We start from the raw sequence: 26,666 nt of genomic DNA on the forward strand, positions 1-26,666 counted from the left end.
ATTTCATAACAGTGGTAGAAATATCTTAAATATTGATGGATACCTCATATTTTTGGGGTTACACAACAACAAAAAATCTAGATTTATTGACCACAGGACTTTACAATACGAGCCGCTAAACTCGAGAGGTATGTTTAAGTACCATGGGAAGGGCAGACTGTGAATGAGAAATTCCCATGAATTCTGTTTGTTCGGAGCTGAAACTACCATGGAAATGTCTGAGGGTAATCAAAGAAAGGTGTTTAACATTACAAAGGCTAGGGTCAAATCAACAATTGCGAAGGTCAACCCCAAACAGTGAATGAAAACACAAGCGGAGCCCTGGCTTTTTTTTTTGGGGTCCCCTCTCTATGTTTAAGTGGACTTGGAACTTTGTGTATTCTGTAACGCCTTTGGGGGTTGTGGTAGTGGTGTGGAGGTTGAGTAGGGACCTGGACTGAGAGAGAGCATTCAACCATGGAAGAGTGTCTCGGAACTCAGGTAGGTTTTTCTTTTCTTTTATGATCTCACCCACCGCACTGGGCCTTGAGACACACCTCGCTAGTCATTCTCTTTCTCACGCCAAACTAGCAACAATGTGTGGACATTTTTAAATACCAGGCTGAGGTTGTTTGAACCACTCTATGTCTGCCGACCATTAGGGCAGGAGCTCAACTTCAATTCGTCCGGAGCCCTGTCTGGAACCTGGACTTTTTTCTCTGGTGTTTTATCCAAGTCCAACACAATGGTTAGACCTAGGGCAGAGTGACTCTGACTGGATTCAGACACCAGTTCAGAGAGTTTTTTTCTTTTTTCTTGAGAAAGGTTTTGGGGAGTTTTTAAATTCCCGCAAAACTTTTTCGGAGAGTTTTACCACTGTTTGACACACAGCTTATTTTGGGGTTGTGAGCGTTGCGATTTGATAGCAACCATGTATAACAACCAGAGATCGTCAAATAACATGTCGTCAGCGTCGCAGTCTCAGCGATCGTCCAATCAGACGACGAAGAGGACCGTGACGACTCGGACCACTCGCGGGCCTACGACTATCACCCGTACTGGTGGACCAGTCAAACGGGTAAGTACCTCAGTTCTGATTCTGGTTCGGCAAACTTTCTCATCAGTTCTCGTCTACAGAGAGACCTTTCTGTAGATTTTTTGGTTTGGATTCGAACCCATAACCACTATCTCCAAAGTGCCCCAAGTGGTGTGCAATATGGTTACTTTATTGGCGGCTCAGCAATAATTGTTGTAATAATTCTTGATATGTATCAACTACGATGAAGACCAACAAAAGATTTAAGTTAATTTAAACTCATGACTGCAACTTGAAATCAAGTATGCCTTTTTTCGCTGCAGAAATTCTGTGTATTAGGCAGTATTAGTATTGCTATGTTAAATAACTTGACTCATTTTACAATGCGCAGTGCACTTACACGCACCTTTGCTGTCCGCCATTTTGAGAGTAAAAATGTATGCAAGTGACTCCAAAAATACTGGAAATGTGTTCCGTGTTGTGCAAGGAGGTCAAAGACAATACTGAAATATTTTTGGGACTTGGGAAGGAATTGAACCTGTAACAATATTCTGGCTAGTACATGTCTTTGTAACTCTCACTCACAAATCTTGATTTGTGGTATTTGAACGACCAATATTTACATTTGTCTGCTGGGGACCTTTCTAGACTGAATTTGATTAAAAACATGTTTCTTTTTGTGACCTGGTCCCAGTTTCATGAAGCTGTGAAGCAGAAAATCCAGCTTTACAAATTTCTTTGCTGAGTAAAAATTTAGTGGGACACCATTCACAATAATGTAAACTTAATATAATTTTGCCTGGTTATCTTTTTCTGTTATACAATACTTTTTTTGTGCTTAGTACGTTTTTGCGCTGATAGGTTTTTTGAAATTGGGCCCAGTTGTATCCTTGGCTTGTGCACACCTAGTTTCTTTGAAAAACTCTATTAGGTCAACCTGTTATAATTGTATACCATTTAGATGAGAATGATGGATGGGTGTAAACGATCTGTACAGGTATTATAAGAAAATAAGACTTAATAAAGGTTTGCATGACTGGGGAGGTATTAAATGAAATTGGATATTGATGTTAAAGGATGATTAACTACTAAGTTTCTTTTGAAAACTGCTTAGTTTGACCTCTGTGCTGTATCACTGACCTCGGTCTTTTTGCTATGTTTTTGATCTTGAAGGCAGTGGACACAATTGGTAATTACTCAAAATAATTATTATCATAAAACCTTTCTTGATTACGAGTAATGGGGAGAGGTTGATATAAGTATAAAACATTGTGGGAAACAGCTCCCTCTGAAGTTACGTAGTTCTCGAGAAAGAAGTTATTTTCCTCAAATTTGATTTTGAGACCTCAGATTTAGAATTTGAGGTCTCGAAATCAAGCATCTAAAGCACACAACTTAGTGTGACCATGGTGCCACAAGGGTGTTTTTGTCTTTCATTAATATCACGCAACTTCGACGACCGATTGAGCTCAAATTTTCACAGGTTTGTTATTTTATACTTATGTTGAGATACACCAACTGTGAAGACTAGTCTTTGACAATTACCAATAGTGTCCAGTGTCTTGAATACCAAGCAGTGTTTTGGACTTATGAAATCAGCAAAATCTTTGGACTGTGCTTTTTGAAATTATAATACATTTCTGTTGTTTGGAATACCCCTCATGTTGTTAAAATTACCTTTGTGAATGCTCAAGTTAAGACCCAAATAAAGTTTACGAAGTCAGCTATAAACTTTTGAATGCTGTTACTGCAGACATTGTTTCTAGAATGCTCGTTTACAATTTCTAAGAGAAAATTAGTAACTTATATTATGTTTCAAAATGCATGGCATTACATGCACTCGTACATTATGTTACACAGGTTACTGCTAGGGTTGCTAGCTGTTCTTTAAACCTAATGCTCTGAATCATTTGATGTTTTTGTTTTCAGTATTACCAATTGTTGAATCATTGTTCCTCGTAATGTTGATATAAGAACGAAGGAAGCAGAAATGACATATTTGTTTTAAAACTCATTAGCTGTCCAGTCTAGAAGCATTTTCAGCGATGACTCATGCATGCTTTTGTGTGATACACTTCTATTTAGGGTCCTACTGTCAGCCGTGTAGCCTTGAGCATTTATTCTCTGGTATAATGAACTTTTCAAAAAGTGGGGGTGTGTCACGTTTGACTGGTAGGGCCTGAATAGAATACTGGGCAATGTCTAAGTTGTAAGCCCTTCATGGCAACTGATGCAAATCGTAAAACTATTCCACATTGTGTGTTGTGTTTGTACAGGTATATAATTGTACATAATGGTTGGCATAAAATCTTAACATCACTATTTTCCCAAGAAAAGTTTATTGCACATATAAAATATTTGAACATATTCCAGTCAAATCTGTAACTAATTCTATGAAAACTGGATACATCAGTCCCTTTTCCATGGCTCATTTCCATCAAGTCTGTCAGCACATAAACTTGCTAAGCACATAAAAGTCTGGCACAGAAAAGTCTGACTTAGCAAAAGCAGGTTACCAGCCAAAATTACATGAGGTTTGCATCATTTTGACTGGTGCCCCTATACTTTTTTTGCTTAGCAAAAATCATAGACAAGCAGCATTTTCTGCTTCGGGTCCTGTCGTTTAAAGCCCTGAAGTGAAGCTCACATCTTCTAAAAGGGCCATAGAACTGGAAACTTTTCTTTAAAAAACTAACATCTATTGCCACAGCAGTTTACCTTTTCCATGTTGTGATCTAGATTAGGACCTGATAACATTTATAAACTTACCAACTCTCTAGGAGATCTGAACCACAGTATCTTAACACCCCCTACTCCCCTAAGTTGACACCGTCACACAAATATTCACAGGACATTTGCCCTTAATGCCCCCGTTTCAAAAAACCATACAGTGATTTTGGAATTATACATTTACCTCCCTGGACTCGGATTTGGAATCAAATTCATCTTCGTCAGCTAGATGTTTAACCTTGACTTAATAGCCAGTCTGGTGTCCCAGCAGCGAGATATCCGTCATAGTGTAATTTAGATCAATATTATTTGATTTCTAATGTCTGTGGCAAAGTGGACTCTACTGAGATAACTGTTGATGTGAGTCTCGACTTTATTGTATTATTTTCAAATTGAACGTGGGTTGTCCAAATGTAGGTTAGGATGTCTATAACCTAAGTCAGCATAGCTCTTTCATGACGGCTTGGCTCAATTTCGTAGAGCTGCTTAAGCAGAAAACATTGCTTGAAATTTTTCTGCTAAGCACCTCTAAGCAGGATACCAGTTACATTTTGAACATAAAAAATTGTATTTTAGCTGGTAACTTTATTTTGGTAAGCATAATTTGGTTGTGCTTAGCAACTTTTTATTCTTAAACAGCTCTATGAAATTGGGCCCAGGTTGTTAACTTAACTTAACTGTAACTTAATTGTATTTATAAGTTTGTGAGTTGTGACGCTTCATGTGTTAAATGAACACTGATTCTTATTCACCATTAAGGAGCCAGACTATTTAGCTCTTTCGTCCTCAGTTTGGTTATATTGATTTGAATGGGGGAATAAAGAAGATGGTGACACTGTGAGAAACAATCCCCATTTGATATCGGTTTAGGTGTTGGTCTGGGATCCTTCTGTGTGCTTGGACTACTTTTTTCAGACCACCCCACGAGTTTGTCTGTGGCTTAGAACTTGCCTGTGGAGCAAGTGTTTTCTTATTTGACTTTGGACAATCAGTTCCGTTCCAGCTGTGTTTGTATCGTGATCTTCCACTTGTCACGCTTGTGAAGTTGTTTCTTGACACGTCAACTTTTGGATTTACTTGTTTGTTGAATTCCGATGAAAAAAAGTGTGTCTGCACCAGAGTGAATTCTATTTTTAAAAGGGAGGTTCAACAAAAGTCTGAAAGTGTTGGCTAGAATCTGCAGATAGTTTAAGAGTTTTGAAACTTGTTTGTTGAAATGAAAGACGGAGGAGAGTTCTCACAGGTATGTACCACCCAGACTTCCTACTGGTTATCCCTATGGTGATGACTTAACCCAAACTGGGCCATTGTTAAGCCCTTTGCTACTGGGCCCAACTTCATAAAGCTGGTAAGCAGAAAATTAAGTAGGGCATCAGTAGGGTACCAGTCAAAACTATGTAAAATTAATTTAATTTGGGCTGTACAGTTCTCTAAAGAACAAAATCTACCTGGCAAGTAGACACACACATAGTGTTACCGCAAATCAAATATATAATACTTTTCTTAGCAATTCTTTTGCGCTTACAGACTTTGTGAAACTGAGTCATGGTAAGTGGTCTTGTCTTCAAACGTGACTCCGGTCTTATAAAAACACCTAAGCCAAACACAGGCTTAGAACTCAGAACAAGGTTGCAGACATTTACAATACCTTGACTTAAAATTATAATAAAAGGTTTAACCACTGTGTGGACCATCAACTGGTTTGCCATTTTAATCCGAATCACCAAACAAATGATAATGCTACTGTTTGACGGACCTTGTGTTGTATTCAACGAACAAACTCTACACTGGGTTCTATCATTATCAGCCCCCTTGTATATTCATCAAGTTTTGTTCCAGTAAAGTATAGCATTGCTATACAATAAGTGTTCACCTTGGGTTTTTTGTGCGTGCTGGTCTCCTCTCAAAACATTAATTGAGACAAACATAAAGTGGCATTGATCCAGTGTGTTGTATATCAACTATAGCTGATACCCAAAGGTTGTAAACCCTTTTGAGAGAAGGTTACTGGTCACTTTGTTCTCATGAATTTTTTTGTTTTGTTCAACCACGGAGCAAGGATTAAACTGCACAGCCTACTATTATATACTTATATCAAGATTTATAAAACCATCTTTGGCAAGTGTTGGGGTAAAATTGTGTTACTAAAAGGCAACCCCCTGCTATCCAGATCTCTGAGCTCTTTCACTTGGTTAAGCAGTGAGAAAACAATCTATAAAGTTGCTTGTTGCTATTGCATTTTTGGCGAGAGAAAAAAACCCACACCTTAAAAAAAACCCCAGCATCATTATTTATTATATCATGAACATCACACATAATAAAATTTACCTGTAGAAGTTTCAGCTTCATTAGTTGTCAAGTTTTTGAGAGAAAAATAAAAAAAGTGAAAACCACAGAGCAATTTTTTCAGGCGAGTCACGTAAATTCGTTGTGCATGCTAAAATAATATTCAGCTTACTGAAACAAACATTTTTTGTGTGAAATTGTTTTACTCATTTCTCAAAAAAAACATCACCTCACTCGGCAAGTAATATTTCAAGGGAAGTTTTCTACTATTGTTATCTTTAACTGTGTAAGTTTAATGTTAATCTATGGACATTTGTGTTTTGTGTCGTACAAGAATTACCCAAACCCTTTTTTTTGGGTGCTTTAATCGAGTCGCAATGAACCTTTATCCTCACACCTTACAGGTGTGAAATAATAATAATCCAGCCCCTGCAGACACGCTCCTTTTCTTCCCATGGTTCTGCTATTCATCATGGAACCTAGATAAGCTCACTATTCTTCAAAACTCCAGCACACCCTTTTGAAAATAATATTAGGAAAAAAAAAGACACCTTTGCTATTGTGATTTATACCAGCTAGAACTGGTGTGAACTTGGTTGGATAGCTGAGTTGGCGTAAAATAACATTCACATTCCAGAGTTGGGTTCTTTACATCAAGGTGGGGGTGTTCTTTAAGCCGTTTTCAGGTGTCATGGTTTGTGTTTGAATGTTGAATGTCTAGACTGGGCTGGGGAGAGGTTTGTGCAAATATTTTTCAGAACATGGTGAGAGTATGTACTTGCGCATTCATGAACATGAAACATGATCGTTGATCAACTGTGAGGGGTCAAGTTACCTAGAAAAGGTGAAATGAGACTCTGAGAACTTTCATTTTCTGAAACAGCCAAATCCCCTGTTTGCAATGTAGGGTTAGGTAGGCCGTAGGTAGGCTAAGTCTGGCAGGCTTTAGTTAGTCCTGTTGTTTGAAATGTCCACAGGCAACGATGCTTTGTATACAAAAGTAAGTGTGCTTGTTAAAGGCACATGGGTGGATTTCACAAAGAGTTAAGACCAGTCTTATCTCGAGTTAGGACGAGTTACCCGTCCTAACTTAGGATACATTTTTCATATCTTTAGGACTAGTCCTAACTTACGACTAGTCCTAAGATATATGAAAAATGTACAGCTAGTCCTAAGTTAGGACTAGTAACTCGTCCTAACTCGAGATAAGACTAGTCCTAACTCTTTGTGAAACCCACCCCTGGACACCTATGGTAATTGTCAAAGACCAGTGAGTATTCTTCAAACACATGTAAAAAAAATAACAAATCTGTGAAAATTTACCCTCAATTGATCATCAAAGTTGCAGGGAGTAATGAAAGAAAAGGCACACTTGCTGCAAAAATGTGTATGCATTCAGATGCCTAATAAAAAAAGGCTTGAAGCCTGAAGTCTATTAATATTTGAGTGAGAAATTACCCTTTTCTCAAAATGTCTGCACCTCAGAGGGAGCTGTTTCTAACAATTTGTTATACTATCAACAGCTCTCTCCATTGCTCGTTACCAAATGAGTTTTTATGCTAATAATTCATTTTGAGTAAATACCAATAGTGTCCAGTGCCTTTAATGAGGCTAAGTCTGCAAGCTTAGTTCCGTTATTTGAAACATCTACAGCCAACGGTGCTATGTTGGTGTTCTTTTTAACATTTTAAATACAGTAGTGGTGTGAATAAGTAAACTTAGTAAATATTTTGAATCAATACGTTGCGTTTTTTTTTTGTGGGCTAGTCTTTTCACGATGGTGTTCTCGTCTAGAGGGGGTCATTTTCGGGCTGCTGGAGGGGCACACTGAGTTAATCCAATGGTAGAAATTATTAGGAGGTCAGCTTTCCAGGGACTATTTGGGAGTGGCATTGGAGGGGGGGGGGGCTATTGGACTGAAATTCAAGGTAGCTGAAAACATTTTTGGTTTTTGGTTTTGGTGCTATGGATGTATAAGAGCCGCTGATATAATATGAGGCATACCCCTTTCCAATTTTGATACTATTGTTGGTTGTATGTGCTGGCCCAACTTCCTTAACTAATTTTCTTGTCTTTGAATCATGATAAAGTAGTTATACCAAAACTGCTATATATGCTAATTTGAAAACTAAGACAATTTAAAAATGTACTCTGTGTTCGATTCGTAGAAGAATTTCAAATCTTTATTGAACACATTTAGTCAAGATTTCATGTTTTTTTCTGATTTTTTTTCTCGAAAGGGACTATTGGATAAGATAGGCGTATCTTTATAATACATGATTATTTTTTACTGCTCGATTTCATGTTTTAAATGATTAACATATTAAATTCCACACAACATATCCCTGCGTACAACCTTTCAGTTGATCAGATGACTAGTTAATAAAAACTGAAAACACTGCACAAAACTATGCCTAGTCATTACCTATAGTACTTATGGGATTCGAGGCATTGCATGGTGAGGTATCAGTATTATTTGGTTTATGGTAAACACCATGTGTGTATCTACTTGCTAGGTAGAGTGTGTTCTTTTGAGAACTTACCTTCCTTTATGATCTGTTACCGCGTAACAGATTTTCATTACCTACTTGTTTTCAATCACAAAGTTTCTTATCTTGATGAAGTGTTTGAATTGTCACAGTGGTTAATCAAGGGTAAAAACTAAACACATAGAGTGGGCGTCTGGGCTCGGGAAAACTCCTATTGTCCCGAGTTTAGTTTGCTAAAATGTCACGGTCGGCCTGTTACCTTAGAGCTGATGTTTAGCAAGGTTTAATGCAGCTCCTGAATATTTCTTTGAACTGCAGAAAGTTCAATAAGAGTAAGATTTCTGTTGAGGACAAAGCTATCATTTTCAATCAGTTAAAAAAGGCTGCCTGTGCGTTTATTGAAATGATTGCATTACAGCTATGAGAAAAAAATTTTTGTTTAATTTTCGGCGCCTTTGAATGGTTTACAGGAAAGTGCGCCTTATAAATGCTGTATAAGTAGGCCTAATTTATAATAATATTATTATAAATTAGGCCTACTTGTTAAGTATTTTTTTATTGGTCTGTAGTGAACACACTCCTTCAAAACATGTTGAAAATAAAAGTTATGCAGAACTGAAGCCATAAATACAATATATCTGAATTATTAACAGTGTCAGACATCTCAGAGAATTTTTTTTTTTTTTTCATTCAAGCACCATTTTGTCTTGACCAGTGTGCATGTAGGCAATCGCCTTCGTTGCCTCCACGAAGTATCAGGCCTGAGTTCCTAGTAAGCCATGCTACCTATTAGGTAGAAAAGTATTAAAGGACAGGACAATCAAACTTATGAACAATGAGCTAGATAAAGAATTGAAGTAACTGTGGTTGAGACTGGAGCCAGCTTTTCAGATCTTGTACTTGTTTACTCAAGCCAAAAGGTAATCCTCTGATGTGGTCAATAAATAGACAATATGGGATATTAACTACTAGTCAAGAAATAGACAGTTGCAGCGCTACAATCAATACAAATGCAATTCAGAAAATTAGGGTTCCTTTATACAATTGTCATGGACAAACTTATGTAACCCAGTTATGTAAGGGTCTTTTTGTTGAAGATACCTTAGGTAGGTGACCTGTGGTTTAGAGAATGCTCTTGTGGTTTTTAAGATGGGGGCGGTATGATAGATGGGGGTGTGTCCTTCTGAACATCCCTACTTACATTTAGGAAAAGTGAAAATAAGAAATGAGATTGACCAGAGTGTAATTCTGGAAAGATGAGAAAATAGAATTAGCTGTTGCCAACTGCTTACCAACCAAAAAGACCTATGGTATAAATGCAAAAATCAATTCATGGCCTGAAGTTTCGATCTTAGCAAAGTCTTTCTCAAAGTCTATAAATAAATAGTGGAAATTTTGTTGATACATAAGGAGTAAGAGCAATCTTAGATGCAGAGTGTTAATAAAATCAACATCATCTCACTAACGTAACCCAAGACTCTCAGACAGTGCAGTTGTCAACCCCCTACCTAGCAACTCCACATCATCTAAGACATCCTGGCAAAAAGTCAACTTAAAGGCACTGCACACCTTTAGTAATTGTAAGAGACCAGTATTCTGACTTGGTGTATCGCAGCATATGCATAAAAATAACAAACCTGTGAAAATTTGGACTCATTGATTGTTGAACTTGCAAGAGAATAATGAAAGAAAAGACACTCTTGTTGCACATTTTTGTGTGCTTTCAGATGTCTAAAAAGGGTTTCCTGCCTGAAGTCTTTAAATATTTGAGTGAGAAATGACTGCTTTCTTAAAAACTACGTTACTTCAGAGGGAGCCGTTTCTCACAATTCTTTATACTATCAACATCTCTCCATTGGTCGCTACCAAGTATGTTTTTATGCTAACAATTATTTTGAGTAATTACCAATAGTGTCCAGTGCCTTTTAGTTGGAGTGGAGTAACGAAACTTGATCTGAGATGATGGTGGATATAAACTCCATCTTGGCAACCAAGGTCACCTGTGATACCAATACATGTGTACCATAGGAGCATGACATCAGTGTTGCTCACTGGATATATTGTTGCATCTGTTTGTGTTGGTCCCTACGTGATACTCAGTCCAAGTTGGGAGGTTGACTGTTGTTTATCAACGGAATTGTTGTATAATGGACTGGGGAATATGCTGGACTTTCAAAGAGACAAAATTGGTATGTACTGTAAGCATTTCCGCCATTCTTTGATTGAGTGATGTTTGAAGCTTTGCATGGTGTGAAGGATAAGAATAAACTATAAAATTAATAGTAAACTTGCGCATACAACCATGTAATAATTCTCTTTTGACGGAGTGGTGGCTCTGAAAAGAGCCGGTGTGGTCTTGACGTTTCACACTTCTTGCTCAGCCTTTCTCCTGCAGACTAGCAGAGTATACTGTTTACTATTGTTAATATTATTTCAAATAATGCAGTTTTAAATATTTCAGGTGACAAAAATGAAACATAAGAGCTGTTGCCATAAAACAAACCAAGATTTGTAATATTGAAATCAGAACTACTTTGAAAATGTCTACCTCCATACTTTGAATAAGATGAAGCAGTAGAAAACAGTTTAGATCCATCCATCTTGTTCAATTCCTTGTACGTAATTGTTGTGACAGTCATCATTTAACCCTAGCCTTTTACATCTGATGTTATTGACATTTCTTAGGTAAATACCGCCTTGATCTTGTGTAAGATTTATTACTTGTGATGCATGAGCCAGAGTGCAATCATATCAAACATAAGATTTCTAGTGAGATGGGAAAATTACGATTTGGGTATGTTGGTTATAAATGTTAAAATTGAGTTGCCAAAACCAGAAGAAATTCATTCTAATTTTGGTTTGATGCACACAAAACCCCCACAGATGTCTTAGGCAGACAACAATTTGTGCATCAGTTGAATGAGATGATGCATGTAATTACTTGACATTCTGTTTGTCTAGAAATTTCTTGTAATCAGCACCTTTGCCCTTATGCCCCTTTTCTCTTTAGTGTTTGAAGTTTATTTTGGTACAATGAGAAGGGTACATACTTCCATAATTTCCAAAGCTTCAGGGGATGATGATTTTGGTCTATGAAGCCTTTGTAGTATTGTATTCTGCTCTTCCAACCAGGGTCCAATTTCACAAAGCTTGTAAGCACACAAAAAATGCTAAGCAGAAAATAGTATTGGTTAATAGCAGAAACAGGTTACCAGCCAAACTTGCATTAAGTTTGCATTGTTGTGGCTTGTGCCTCACTCAATGTTTGCTTAGCAAAGAAATTTGTAAAGCAATATTTTCTGCTTAACATCTTTATGAAAGTAGGCCCAGGATGTGGCACCATGCCCCTGGTGACAGTTGATTTGGGTCAACAGTCCAAATCAGGTAGGCGTAGCCCTCACGTTGAAGTGGCTGTCCAATTTTAGGCAATATCTCATTAAAGCCATTGGACTCTTTCGGTAAACAGTATTGTCAAAAGGCTCACACTTGGTATATCACAACTTATATATAAAATAACAAACCTGTGAAAATTTCGGTCATCGGAGTCGAGAGAAAATAACGGGAAAACCCACCCTTGTTTCCGCACATTTCGCAGTGTCATTACTTGTGTTTAAAATAAATCGATAATCCTCGATATCGAGAATTGATAACTGTTTTAATGTTTTCTCAAAAAGTAAAGCATTTCATGGAATAATATTTTTAAGAGAAGTCTTTCACCATTACCCTGTAAACCCTGTAAGTTATTTGTAAATCTTTGAACTTTTTTGAAAGTGTATATTGGCTTTAAAAGAAAATGTTTGTGAATTAAATTTTGACTGACATTTTAAAGTTCAAACATCAACGCCATTAGACTAACTATTATTGACCAATAGAGGGATACTCCTCATCCTACATGTAACAAGATCTCCAGGTTTTTACATTATATCCCTGCTCAACCCAGCTGTGTAGTAATGAGCTTTCACAGACTGATGTACGTGTGTAGACCACACCGTGATCAACCACACCATGTAATTAAAGTGTCACCTGCTTCCTATGACCATGTGAGGTCTCTTGTAGTCACGTGGTACACCGTGGTCCTCACCATGCTTTACTAGCCTTGTCCCAAGGCTCTTTACGCAAACACCCCACTTTGAATTCACCAGGTAGTATGAATCACACTTTGTACGTTAAACTGCACGATACTGCATGCAGTACTTATACAGCATACCGTGTGGTCGAAGCATGGTTTTTCAACCTCGTTCAACGAAGTCGAACCCTTCGTTCTGGGCTTCGTTGTCTGAGGTTGAAAAAACATTCTATACTGTATATCAAGTATTGCAGGACCGTGCCAGTATTGTTATGCATGCTACCTGGTGAAGTCAAAGCTGGGTGCTTGAGTTAAGAGCCTTGGGAAAAGGCTACATGCTTATCTGATGTAGTGTCACTGTGGAGAGGGGAGGTTTTTTATTAATCGAAGGGATTTCACACGTTTGTTTCGCACGGTAGATAATAATGTAACCAAGGCTGGGTGGATGTGATTTACTTTATTAAAGAAATGTTAGGGGAGATCTTGGCGCCTTGAAATTAAAATAACCAGTCCAGAAAGCTGACCTAAGTTAGGACGAGTAAATTTGTTGAAATCAAAAAACGCAAGACCACCGGAATTGTTCGGTCATGAGTTACCGGCCAGACACTAAAATCACGGGCGGCAGGCCTGTAGTCCAGTGTTATTTTTTAGCTCTGGTGTTTAATATCTTGATGAAGATATGTAAGTTACAACTTACATATCTTCATCAAGATATTTAATTTGCCTTGTGCTGTAAAGCACCTCTACATGTACTTGCTGCACAAAGTTTGGTTCAGCCATTTACTTTTAGCACTTTATTGAGTTGAGCAGTCAAGGTATTTTGAGTTCAGATTTGCCTCCTATGCACTAAGCCACTTCGGGGACCCCCCCCCCCTCCCTATTCCAAACACACTAAACCCATTCCAGTCACCCCAGATCTTTCATTGTGTATTAAAGAGTCAGTTGGTTTTCTGAGATGTGACACCCAGTGAGTTCAGGGCCCTTTGTTCCTTTCTCCAAGCCCTTATAGCCTGGCGTTCTTCAGCATTGACGCCACTGCGTTCTTCAGGATTGACGCCACTGCGTCTGATTCTGACCTAGTTTCACCTTGAAAGGTTTTGGTACCTTAAATAATTTAAAGATAATTGAATCCATTTTTTAGAACTCGCCTTATGATTATTAGTTTTATATTAAGTAATAAACCACAATGAAAACGACTGGGTTGATTTAAAAACATTTTGGATTTGTCAATAAAAATTTGAGTATAACTGGTATTTATAATTTTAGATTAGATTTTATGTTTGTTTTCAAGATTTTCATTCTTAATGTCCCAAAGTCTTCTACAGTGATTTAAATACCATTTACTACGACAAAGCAAGCAATTAATGTAGAAATAAATTAGAGTAGACTGTAATATTTTCTTTCTTTTATATTACATTGTTGGCAGTCTTTAAACTTAAAAACAACAAACATCAGAACATTTGTGTTATTCCCTTGAGAAAAAAAAAATTAAATCATTAATGCTCTTGAAAATGTTCTTGATTCTCACATGATGAAAACAATGGCCAGTAAAATCATTCAATATTTCATGGTCTGTCTGCTCTCTGAAAAAGAAAACAAAGGCCAGATTATTGATAAATCACACCCTAATTTATTTACCCAAATATCCAGTGAACTGTAAGTAATACAGACCACTGGGAATTTATTTTGTCTGCATTGTGTATGGGAAATAGAAAAATCATCTCGGGGGGTATTGTGTATACATTTATTTTAAATGATGCTAACAATGAGTGAATGGTTTGGAGGGATATAGGCCAAGTCAACCGGAGCAACGTGGTATAGCCCTGAAGGGGGGATCCCTGGACTCATTAATATCCACGCGGCCAGTCAGTGAGGCAGTATCGCTGAGAAGAATATTCAGAGGGCATAAATTATGCTCATGAAAGAGGAGGCCTTCTTCTGTCTGGAGTAGATCTCTCTCGATCACATGGAGTAGGGGAGAGGGGGAGTAAAACTGTGCCAGGCGTTAGAGTGTAGGGGGCTGAGTCATAGCTTAAGATGGCAGCCGCCATGCGTAGAAGATGAGATAGAATTATTCCGACGAGAAGAAGCCGTAGATATTTCTCTCTTTGGCGAACATCTGATTCGTGTTTTGATGTCATCCATCTCGGAGTGTCAACCATGTTGTTGTGCTAGTCAGATGTTGTACATTCCAGGAGGAGAGATATTGTTGCCTCTATCATCAGCAGCGGTCGGACAGACAAGCCCATCTTCTTTGATGACATCATCGGAGCGTTGATGACAACATGTGTACATACATTATCAGATGTTTAGTCTGCGACTATTATGCTAACGTGACAAATCGTTCGATTTGTTGCCAGGATTAACAACAGCTCATGGAAAGATTGTTGGGATTTTACATTGTCCACCGTTGAAGTTTCTAATTGATGGATAGTAGAATCATCTCATCTCATTTAACCAATTGCTTCCAGACGGCTTTCTTTGTATAGAGAGCACACACCTATATTCAAGCAGTACTGTTGCCATCTTAGTCTAGATGAAGATGTAGGATTTATTCAGCGTCTAAGAACCAGCAGCACTTACTTGATTGTTGCTTCTCATATCACACACCTTGCATACTCATCAGATGAGTAACCAAGCCTTTTGAGAAATTGTTTCTGACGACCCAGTCATCCATCTGCCAGAGTAGATTTGTGTTGAGATATAATCGTCAGTCTTGTAGAAGCTATTGTAGCAACACGTTACCTTTTGGAATCAATTGAAAAACCATGACGCTGAAGAGGGATAACATCTGTGGCCATCTGCTTTGAACATCTTCATATTATAAGAATCGCTTCTCCTTATGGTCGGATATCTCCAGATGGGAAGACAATGAGATGATTTGGTCCTCGTTGGATATTTATCCCATAGGAGGGGTCGCTAGACTTTCCTGGAATGAAGATCTCTCAACATTTTAAAGATTGAACTCTTTTTAAGTTAAACTTCTATGAGTAGAAATATCAGTGCAATATGGGCGGAAAAGCCTGCAAACTTAACTGCTGCGGTTGCCTGCGTGACTCAAACGATGATATCCCATCATCGTTGTCGCAGCCGTTCTATCGCGACCCTCCACGCGCAGCTCGGCCAAAAGAGAAAAAGAAATCCAAGTTTCACCGTCCTAAGTTCTTAAAGAGGAGGAGCAATAAAGATGATGGAGGGGGGACAAAGAAACCGAAGAATGGCTCGAAGAGGGAAAGCTTTACCCAGGGATTACGAGTGCAATATTCCAAAATTCCGGACCAAGATAGTGCAGATTTGGAGGTAGGGTTAGATGCTTGTTTTGTTACCCGTTATCTGGTTGTCCTGAAATGAATATTCATTTCATGTAGGTTATGAATAAATACCACAGCAGGGAAATTCATCTTTCATTTCATTGTTGGCATTTATTTTTCATTCATTAAAAAAAATTTTTTCCCCCCAGAAAAATAAATAAATAAATAAATAAATAAATAAATAAATGTTAACTAATTTCTTTGTATTGCCATGTTTCATTTTTCTCGTTAGCCTTGCAAACTGCCCCGCGATATTTTAAACTTTTCAAATTTTTGCAAGAGTTTTAAGTGAGTTGATTATTGTGTCAGTGCAGATTGAGTGTTTTTTGTTAACACAAGTTGCTCATTCAGAGATAAAAAGTATTAGAAAGAAGTATTTTTCCATGAAATCAAGCATCTGAAAGCACACAACTTCGGGTGACATGGGTGTTTTTTCTTTTATAGTTACCTCGCAACTTCAATGATCAATTGAGCTCAAATTTTCACAGGTTTGTTATTTTATGCATGTGTTGAGTTACACCAAGCGAGAAGACTGGTCTTTGACAATTACCAATAGTGTCCAGTGCCGTTAACATTTTATCCGGAAGTAAAATATCAACTGACAAGATTGATGATTGGTTGTATTGACTGATGTCTGGGATAAAGTACCAGTTAAGTGGTTCTTCATTCATGACGCTGATATTGACTTTAAACAGTCTGTGCCAATGTCAACATAAAGAAGCTTTCTCTAGCTCGGCTCAAATTAACGGGACTCTGTTTGATTACAAAGTGGATAAGTCATCCAGGAAATATTACTCAGATTTAATATTGATCCGAGAGCAATCTGAAAGTTTTTTTTGTCTCAGATCAAGCAGCTTCAGAACACCCTATTTGTGCAGAATTGATCTCAGAGTTATCTGAGTTTTGAAGAGGTCATTATCACATCATGATGTGATAATAAAAACCTTGTTGCTTCAAGTTTTGTTATAAGGGCAATAGTCTTATCTGTCTTTAATAAGTTTCCAGACCTGTATGCTGCATTTTTGAAAGGGCAAGGGCACCAAGGCATTTTCTCCTTGGTAAAGGGCACCCTATGAGGAAATTGTAAATTTCTACTGGAGCATTTCAAGAGCACCAAGGCAATGACAAGGGGTGGGGAGGCAATTGCATTTGTTTTTTAACAGTTAAGTATTAGACCTGAGTTTCTCAAACGTGCATGCTGTTATTGCATGTGTTAGTCAACCAGTCACATATTTTCAACGGTACATGGTGTAAGTTCTCATTGTGAGAACTTTTACTCTTTCTTGTCCTATCTATTTGATCAGGTTTTTTTTAGTCTCTGGACTTATTATGTTCTGGCATATGAGTTCTCATGTGTGTGATGTTTGAAGCTTTGCATGGTGTGAAGGACAGGAATAAACTTAAGATAATATTGAGAGAATTTTGGCTTTGAAAAGAGCCGGTTTGGTCTCAACGTTTCAAACAGTAAACTCTGCTTGTCTTCAGGAGAAAGCTGGTTTAATACCCAATCATTGACGATGATGATTTTGCTTGTGTAAGTGAGGGTTACACCTCACACCATAACTTGCTTCTCTTTATCTAGGTGTATAAATGGGTAGGGCTGATATGAGAGAGTGTTTGATCAAGCCCTCAGTGTTCATTAGTCGATTGAGGTTATATGCTTCCCCATGGTGTTGGGGAAAAGGAATTGTTGAAGCGTGTCTAATGATCAGCCATAAGAATAACGTACATGGTGATAAAAAAAAACTAACTTTGAATAGATGTACTTTGACAGTAATGTATGCGGAGCACAAAGCCCGTAAATTGGTTTGACATTCTTCCCACAATACTAAAAAAAGCACTTACTTTTAATTATTGGCTTAAGGATTTGTATAATCACAGAGCAATAAACTAGATGGTAAAATTAATAGGGTATCATTTGATGTTGTTCCGTATGAACAATCTATGTACGACTAAACCTGGGTTCAAGGTTTCTGTTAATGGAATACATATTTTGACGTCACAACTCCATTTTTTGCTGCGAATATTTTGCAGGAGTTGATGAGCACAAATTAACTTTTTCAAATTATTCATTGCGATTTGTGATTTCAAAATTCGTATCACATTCGCATTCGCAGGAAGTATAAACCAGGCTTGATTTCATACTAGGCGCATGCAGGCAAAGTTTCACATCATTAAGGTTTCGTACATTCCAACTTTTAAATTCAGGAAAAAAACACAACAAAGAAACACTAAGCTTATGTTTCTGATGAATCAAATGACAAAGTCCATTGTGGAGACTTGAGTTTGATTCATCTGAGGGTCAGTCATGTTTTTTAGTCAGGGAAGAGTAAACACCATTCTTGCTTTATGTAAATATTGGTCAGAGCTTTAAAAGTCCCTTTATTGTGTGAGAAGAAATAATAATGAGAAATACTTTGTGTCAAAATAATAACAACTTTTTGCTGTGTTTATTTAACCGTGGGTTGCCAAGGTATGTTTTTTGAGTCATGAGAACATAGCTAGAAGTTTAGAGGTGTTGGAAATTGAAGTGCTGTATTTGTTGTTTTAGAATCAACGACCTTTAGCGTGCTACCACAATCGTTGTCATGTACCCTGCGTTCAATAGCAGTTATATATACTGATTTATTGAGTATAAAGAGGGGATCAGACTATGCTGACATTGTAGGCTCTGGTTGGTTTGAATGGATGATGGTTTAAAAAAGGGCTGTGACATGCCGACCAGCGTTGATCCACAGTTGGCTGTGCTGGGCGGGCCTGCCCAGAACAAAACATTTTCGCCCGGAGCAAAACATTTTCGCCCAGCACTCTGAGCAAAATACACTGTGCTGCCCAGCACAGATTTCCCCAGATTGCACTTCAGCAATGATGGCCCCATATTTAAAAATAAATAATTTGTTTGCCCTTCGTGGACTTACAGAGCCCACCACTAAAATTGATTTAGCTACAACACTTAATGCTGACTGTCATTTTCAAAAACATACCAAGATTGCCGTCATGGACGATTTCATCGTTAACAAGTTCCTCTAAATTAAGGCCTACTTGTGCATGGATGAAAATTGATAGTTTCTGTGTCGACAGAAATATCAAACCAAATGAGAATCAGGTGAGGTGTGAAGTAATTACTACATTAAGGATAATAGCCTTTACGTATGGATTCAATTTCTTTAAGCTGCTAAGCCTAAAATAGTGCTTACTCGTAGTATTTAATATTTGCTAACCACAGATTAGCATAGAACCCGAGTCAAGTAATGTACGTAAGCTAATATCTACAGCAAATCAACTTGCCACGCCCCAATCTTACTTTGTATTCCTAAACAATGTTTATCTTTCAAACTGTCTTGGAGAAGAACAAAATTCCTTTAGTTATAATACTAAACCATGCATCAACTAATATTATTAATAATATCTAATAAAACAGATCATTTTGAAATTAGAATTAATCGCTAGGTAGAAAGCAAATTTTCCCCCAAATTTGAGCTCTACATGTATACAATGTATGCACAACAAGTTAAGAAGAGAGTATTCAACATGTCTGACACATAATAGAGATATAAGACGTGTATACTTAATGCACATTATGCCATGTGCCCTCGGTCTGCAAATCCCTTACAGGTGCCCACAGTGATCTGCATAGTAATGTAGGCTCGTCGACAATCTATGTGAACCGGAATAAAATTGTTAAGTGCGTGAAGCCCTTTTGAATAATGTGTAGGTCTACTGTACATGTATGTCAAGTTTAACATATCAAGCATATGGGACGATAGCCTGATAATGAATATCTCAAAAGCTTGCTTGTACTTATGATGGTCGGTAGGCATTGTGTGATCTTATAGATGTTGATTTAAAAAAAAAAATTGTTTGTGTGATCGTTTTTTAAATGCTACTGTAATATTGGATTTTTTGATAAGGATGTTGATTCCAATACTGTATTTTCAAGGAAAATTTTGTATAGGGATACATACATATATATACATAAACAAGAACCATATAATTTCGGGTTTGTACAAATCATTGGCTAGTATAGCTATAGATAGCTGAATCAGGATTCCACCATTGAAGCTGAATAAGGATTCCACCATTAAAGGAATGGTATATTCATTCAAATCCTCTAGCTTTCAAGGACCTTATAAAAAAAGGATGGTACATCATAGTTTCTTGAAAAGTACATTCATTTCAATCGTCTAGTTTTCAAGAAACATATCATAAAAGGGTGGTGCATATCATTGGATAAGAGAAGTATACTCATTTCAATTCCCTAGTTTTCAAGGATCATATTTTTATGGAGGGGAAGTTGTGCAATGTTTTGGTTGATTTTTTTAAAGGGCGTTTTAGTTTGATGAAGTTTAACTTTTGCCCCCTCGTATATTATGCCAACATGGCAATGATTGTCTTGCAGTTAGCTTTTCCTTGAATTGGTGAATCCACACTGATTCGTTGTAATAATACACTGATTTCATTAAAGACTGATTTAATGACAGTAACTAATCTCTCTGCTGTATAAATATCCCAGCATTTGAACCACTATCATGTTACATCTTATCAGGTAGCTCGTTTCACACGCAGCATTATAACAGGCGTCCCTAGTTTGGGCATGCTTGTGAAACCGTAGAAATAGCACTTTGTGTGAAAGGACAACAATTTTTGGACTGTCCAAGTTCCTAAATGAAATCTTCTAAAGTTTGCTGTCCTTTATGGACAGTATAAACATTGTTTCCATTCACACGAGGTACACAATATAATAATTTCACAACCATGCTAATAATAAGCGAGGGACCCTTGTTAAATTGCTGTCGTGTGAACAAAGCAATCAGGTCAATGACGGTGTCTGGAGGGTCTGTAACCAAAGATCAAGTGGTCATGAAATAGTGTACAGGGGGTCAGCTTAAATTAGTTCAATTGGGAAGGCAGAAGCTCTTGAAAAATCGTGCACACAATTCTTGACACCTCATAAAAATCTTAAGCAAAGATTGTTTTGGGGTCGAACAAAGACAAATTGACTAAAAGAATTGTGCATACAATTCTTAGTATACCATAATAAAGCCTTATGCAAAGATCGTTTTGGAGTTGAACAAAGACGTGAAAGACGATTTGACTAGAGGGGGACTTGAACCTCGACCTCCGGATTAAAATGCCAAGAAATCTACAAACTTAGCTATCTATCTATTGACCCATTTCACCTGACGTCATAATCTTGAATGTGCCATTTTGGTGGTCAATGTCATCGTGTGCATTTTTAGGTGACGCGGCGTTTACACGTGAGCCTATTGACCACCAACATGGTGAGCGTGGCATCAGTCGCCGCGTGTGAAGCGGGTGCAAGGGGTCAATAGTCCTTTATTTGCTGGCTCCCTATTTTGTCAATACTTTTGTTCTGGGGGTGCTAGTAAGCCATTTAACCTGTAACTGCTGTATTAATTAATAGCCAGGGACTACTCCCAACTTTATGATACAATTTGGGAAGCAGCAGCAGCAGGATCACTTAAAAATTTTATTTTAGGAGATTTTAGTACTCTAAATGTGACCTCGTTTCAGATCTGATTGAACATGCAGGTAGAAATAGACAAAGTGCTCGCTAATTAGGCAGTTCATTAGATTCTTTCTAATAGAATGTCTCGCTCATTTCCTTTATGTGTTGAGGCAAAGTCTGAGGGACCAAAGTGGCCCCAAAAATTGTCCAATATGTGCGAGACTTATCTGGTCTATTGAAACAAAGAAAATGGTTACTGGGAAGAACACAAAGGTTGTTGCTTCAGCTTCAAACATCAGTTATTACATCTGTTGTAAAACATCTGTCTGCCCTGAGTAAAACCTGAACCTTAATCCCTGTGGTCATATGTTGCTCATTATTTTTTCCCTAAAACTTAAACTCATTCCTAGTAGTGGTTTCTGTATGCAATTATGTATTGATTTCTGTAAAGTATGGATGCATACATGTTTATAGTACAGACTTTTGAAAAAGTGTCTAAAGTGCCATGATCCACACAGTCATTGTGAGTGTATAATGACTCACACAAGGCTTGCCGGTCATTTATCATAGAGGCAGTAGTCCCTAGACATGCTAGATGAGTGGCCCATCTCAGGAATCCCCTTGCTATGTTTGTTCAACTGTACACCTGCATCTAATATTCACAGTTCTTAAAATTACATGCACTGAATAAATATGATTGGTTGAATAGAGATGGTAGAGTAAGACATAGAGAGTTGTTCCCTAGGGATCCATTTTGGGACCATTTAGGTTTGGTTTGCTATTTTTGTTTCGGGCATGCTCTCTAAAGATCTTGTTTGGTTTGGTGGGAAGTAAAGAACATTTAAGTCCTATCCACTGACTGATTTTGTTTGAATAGAAATAGTATAGTAAGACATAGGGAGATGTTCCCCAGGGATCAATGTTGGGACCACGTTTTGTGTGCACTTAATATTTCAGTGCTCTCTAAAAACCTTGTGAAGTGTTTGCGAATGAAGACTGGATAGTGTGTAATGCACATTAAAGAATATTTGAGTCATGTTCACTGACTAATTTTGACATCTCTAGAATCAAAACTGTTTTCTTGTTTGCAAAGTAGAAGAATTTCAGTGTGGGAGTAGAACCATAACAACAAAATAAAATAAATATTAGTACTGGCAGTGGCTATATTATTTCTATAGCTTCTTGGGTTTTCCAAATGGCATGTTTTTGTTGATGTTTTGGGAGTCAGAGGAATTTGAATGTGGGAGTAGGTCCATAACAATTATTAGTAATTGTTGTGTATTTCCCGGGGTCCCTGGCATACTGCTGTCGATGTTTTTATAAAGCTTGAAGCATCAAAGTGTAGGAGTTTGGGAGTTCATTATACATACAAGAAGGACAATATTAAATTAATTTCGTATTGATTGGTAATAACTTAGTTATTTTCCGTGGAGCAGTGACTCAAGAGTCCTTTGAATGGGACGTAAAGCCGTTGGTCTCATGTGTTGTGTAACACACCTTAAAGAACCCAGTGCACTTAAAGAGAAGGGGGTTCACCATGGTGTTCCTGGTTTGATTGGCAGCATATTGCGCTACAGCACCTTGTAAACCATTACATGGTGCCATGTAAAAGGAGTAGGCCTCATAATTCAAAACCTAGTCCCACATACCTTGCAGGAAAATAATGTATGTTAAAGCGCCTTGAGCGTCACTGAGTGATGGTTATGCGTGCTATATAAGAAGCCATTATTATTATTATTATTATTATGAGTAGGAAGCTATGCCAGTTATCATTTTCTTCAATTTGGGATAAACCCCAATCTTTCTTGTGACTCGCCCCAGACATTCCAAAGATCACTGCTCTATTCCCAAGATACATGATGTAGGTTACATCATCCCAGGCCTTAAAAAACACACTATTATGTTGATGCAGCTGGTCATTGCTTGGATAAACACTGAGAGTGGGTGGGGTCAGTGACAGAGGAGTTAAGGCTAGAAATGCTGTGTAACAACTATCACAATTTTTGTTTGTCTTTGTTCACCCCAAATTGTATTCATAATTAGGCAAACACCTTTTAAGTAAAGTGTGGTGTCACAATACAAATCACTATGGTATTGCTGACAATTAATTTTGTCTTCTGATTAATTTTATTTCTTTGTAAAATCGAGCCCGGGTTCCTTGCCCCCACACGATGATGAATACAGGGCCCGAACCCTGGCTCTGCTTTATCACCAATTTCTGTGCATACGATCACCACTCTCAAAATTCTGCGCACATAGGCTCAAGCAAAATTTCTTTATAAGAGATGTTAAATTTGCATCGGGGATAAAAATATTTTTTTAATTTTTTGTTACCGATACACCGATGTGTGTTAGCACTGTATACTCAGTACTTTCCCGAGTCCTGTGAAAAAATATCACAGGCATGTTACAAAATTTTCTTGCCTTGTTGGAATTAACTTGATCTAAGCGCAACATCCCCTGCTTACGTAAGCGCCGATTCTTAGCTTACGGTAAGTAGAGCCTTGAAGTTGGGCCCAGCTCTCACTGTATGTAACAAATGGCCTTTACTCAGGTCAGAATGTCCCTGCTAACCTATGAAACACACTTGAAGTAAGCACGTAACTCTCTTCCGTAAGCACCACTTCTTAGCTTACGGTAAGTAGAGCCTTGGAGTTGGGCCCAGCTCTCACTGTATGCACATATATGTGGCCTTTACTAATCAGGTCAAGATAAGTCTAGACAGTGTTTATTTAGCAACCCCTGAGGGTGTTTACAACCTGCCATGTCACTCTAAAGAGCTGATAATTGTTTGCCTTGATGTTGAGCGCTGCCTGGCTTGTATTCAAGATCAGATCTAGTGTATTGGATTAGTATTATTTACTTTGTGCGAAGTTTGTTCCGCCTCAAATCACCCTGACAAATATTTGCTTCTGAGTTGATGTTATTATCAGGAAAACTGTTTTCTTAATAAGTTTCCTTTGAATTGAACATTACTCAACCTTTTTTTAGGATTTTGATCAAAGAAATTTTACTGGAGCGAGATTTCAACCTGTGATCCCTGGATTCACTAACTGAGCTACCGAGCTCTTATGTTGGTGATCTACCTATTTTGTCAATATCTTTGTTTGGGGGTGCCAGTCAGAAGTCATTCAGTCTGTAAATGCTGTATAACCAGGGATCACACCCAAGTTTACGCTACAACCTGGGAAGCAGCAGGAGAGGGACCACCTTTATGAGGATGCAACTTTTTATTTCAGAAATCAAGTAATACACCACAAGGGACTCTCACTCAGTAAATTTACCAACTTAGTTTCCTTTATGGTCTAAAACATGTTGAAACTTGACAGCTTTTTCTTTCAGTTGTGCGGTGAAATCATGCAGAAATATTCGGATCGATAAAAAAGCCAAACAAACTATTTGTTAGAAACTTCTTCAGTAGGATTTGAAACTTTGCATGGTATAACTAAGAGTCCACTTCTCCTGGGATGTGTTGCTTGTGCAGGGGTGATTTTGCGTCGCTGTAGGGTTGGCAGAGTTAGTTCAGCCACGCTGAGGCCACTCCACCTTGTGATTCCGTCGATCCAGCGGAGTTTTGGTCTTCTAACCCCACAACGATGTCCAAGTGGGGTTCCATTAATTGAAGTCACATTTCAAATATTCAAATTTGAACCATATTGATAAAAAAAGTATTTCTTTTGTCATTTATTTTTAGATTTCCGATATCATGATCGATGGCCAACACCTTCAGCCCAGGGAGGCGCTCCTCCAGTGGGCTAAACAGACCGTCGACGGGGTACCGGGAGTCAACGTGACCAACTTCGGCCGGAGCTGGAGAGATGGACTTGCCTTCAATGCCATCATCTACCGCAACAGGCCTGACCTGGTGGACTTTAATAGTCTTAGACCCTCTGATCATAAGAAGAATCTGAGGACTGCGTTCACGGTGGCCGAGAGAGATCTAGGAGTTCCTAAGTTACTGGAAGCTGAAGGTTTGTAAATAATACTCATAAATACCCGGGACGATTTGTCTTCTTTTTTTGGGGGGGGAAGGGCGAGAGGGCACCAAATACCATGTTTAACCGTGTAAATTAAACACAGTAAGAACCGTCATTAATCCGCCATTTAAAACATTGCAGGTTCGTGGTCCTGCGATAAAAGGACCTCAACATACATGGAAGGGCCACGACCCTGCCAGAGATTTTACTCATAGCTTTATCAGGGTAATTAGCCAGCCAAATCACTTGGTCAGAATTTTGACTGGTCCTACCCTCAGACGTTATAGTCATTACTTTCTTTTCCAAAACAATGTATTATCCCTACAAATCTTTTCAGACTTGTTCAGAATCTTGAAATGCTTTTCCCCTTTATTTTCATTCTTCATCTTACAGATGTAGATGTACCCGAGCCCGATGAGAAAATCGTCATGACGTACGTTTCCCAACTGTACGAGGTCTTCCCCGCAGTCCCCCCTAAGCGGACGAAGACTTCCAGCATGAGCACAACACTCAAGACGTCCGTGCAGTCTGTCCCCGCGGCTGCATCATCGTCTTACGTCACGTCCTCACGGAGCGAGCAAACATCCAGCTCTGCATCTTCCAATAGTGTCACCAATGTGAGTTTGCTGTTTTTTTCTTCTTGCAATTGAAAGAAAAAAAAGAAAAAAAAAAACGTTTGCTGCCTAAAGCCCGGTTCATACTTCCTCCGAGTGCGGATGCGAAGCGACTTTTGATGCCACATGGCTGTTTTCGCAGCAAAAATGATTCGCAGGAGTTAAAAACACAGTTCAACTCTAGAGAATTATTCAGTGCGAATTTGTGATGTCAAAATTGGTATTGCATTCGCATTTGCAGGAAGTATGAACCAGGCTTTACTCTGACAGTCACAAAGTATCAGGCATGTCAGTGATGGGTCAAGTGGTCACCGTAGTCCAATGGTTAGACTGCAGGACTTGCAATCACAAGATTGCAGGTTCAAATCCTACCAAGCTAAACGCTGGTCTCACAATGAATAGAATAAATATTTTGTCTGCTGCAACCTCATCTTACATCACATCCTCATGAAGTGAACAAACCTCAAGTCCTGCATCTTCCAACAGTGTCACCAATGTAAACTTGATGCCTTCTCTGACCGCCACAAAGTATCGGGCCTGTTAATAGCTGAAACTTCCATCCTTGTCTTCTTTCCATTGGGTTCTTTGCTCTTGATCACTTAAATCCATTCTTATAACGTGATCATGACCATCTAAATAAATATATAACCACTACTTACAATTGTTCTGATTGTTTTGTACTGATGTTTCTATATTTGTTTTGTTTAA

At 38.1% G+C, this 26,666-nt stretch overlaps 1 protein-coding gene across 8 annotated transcripts in view; it reads left to right on the top strand.

Annotated features, from left to right (window-relative positions):
• Positions 1 to 26,666, top strand: part of LOC139952738 (uncharacterized) — a 275,619-nt gene that overhangs the window by 32,585 nt on the left and 216,368 nt on the right. For 7 of the 8 annotated variants that reach the window (XM_071951938.1, XM_071951944.1, XM_071951939.1 and 4 more), the window contains exons 6-7: positions 25,062 to 25,338; positions 25,738 to 25,961. In XM_071951938.1, coding sequence (XP_071808039.1) covers positions 25,062 to 25,338; positions 25,738 to 25,961 — 501 coding nt within the window. Of the gene's footprint in view, positions 1 to 874; positions 1,058 to 25,061; positions 25,339 to 25,737; positions 25,962 to 26,666 lie in introns of those variants that run through there. The other variant, XM_071951945.1, reaches the window with a different exon arrangement.

The sequence above is a fragment of the Asterias amurensis genome, chromosome 20 (assembly GCF_032118995.1).
Source record: "Asterias amurensis chromosome 20, ASM3211899v1".
Lineage (NCBI taxonomy): Eukaryota > Metazoa > Echinodermata > Asteroidea > Forcipulatida > Asteriidae > Asterias > Asterias amurensis.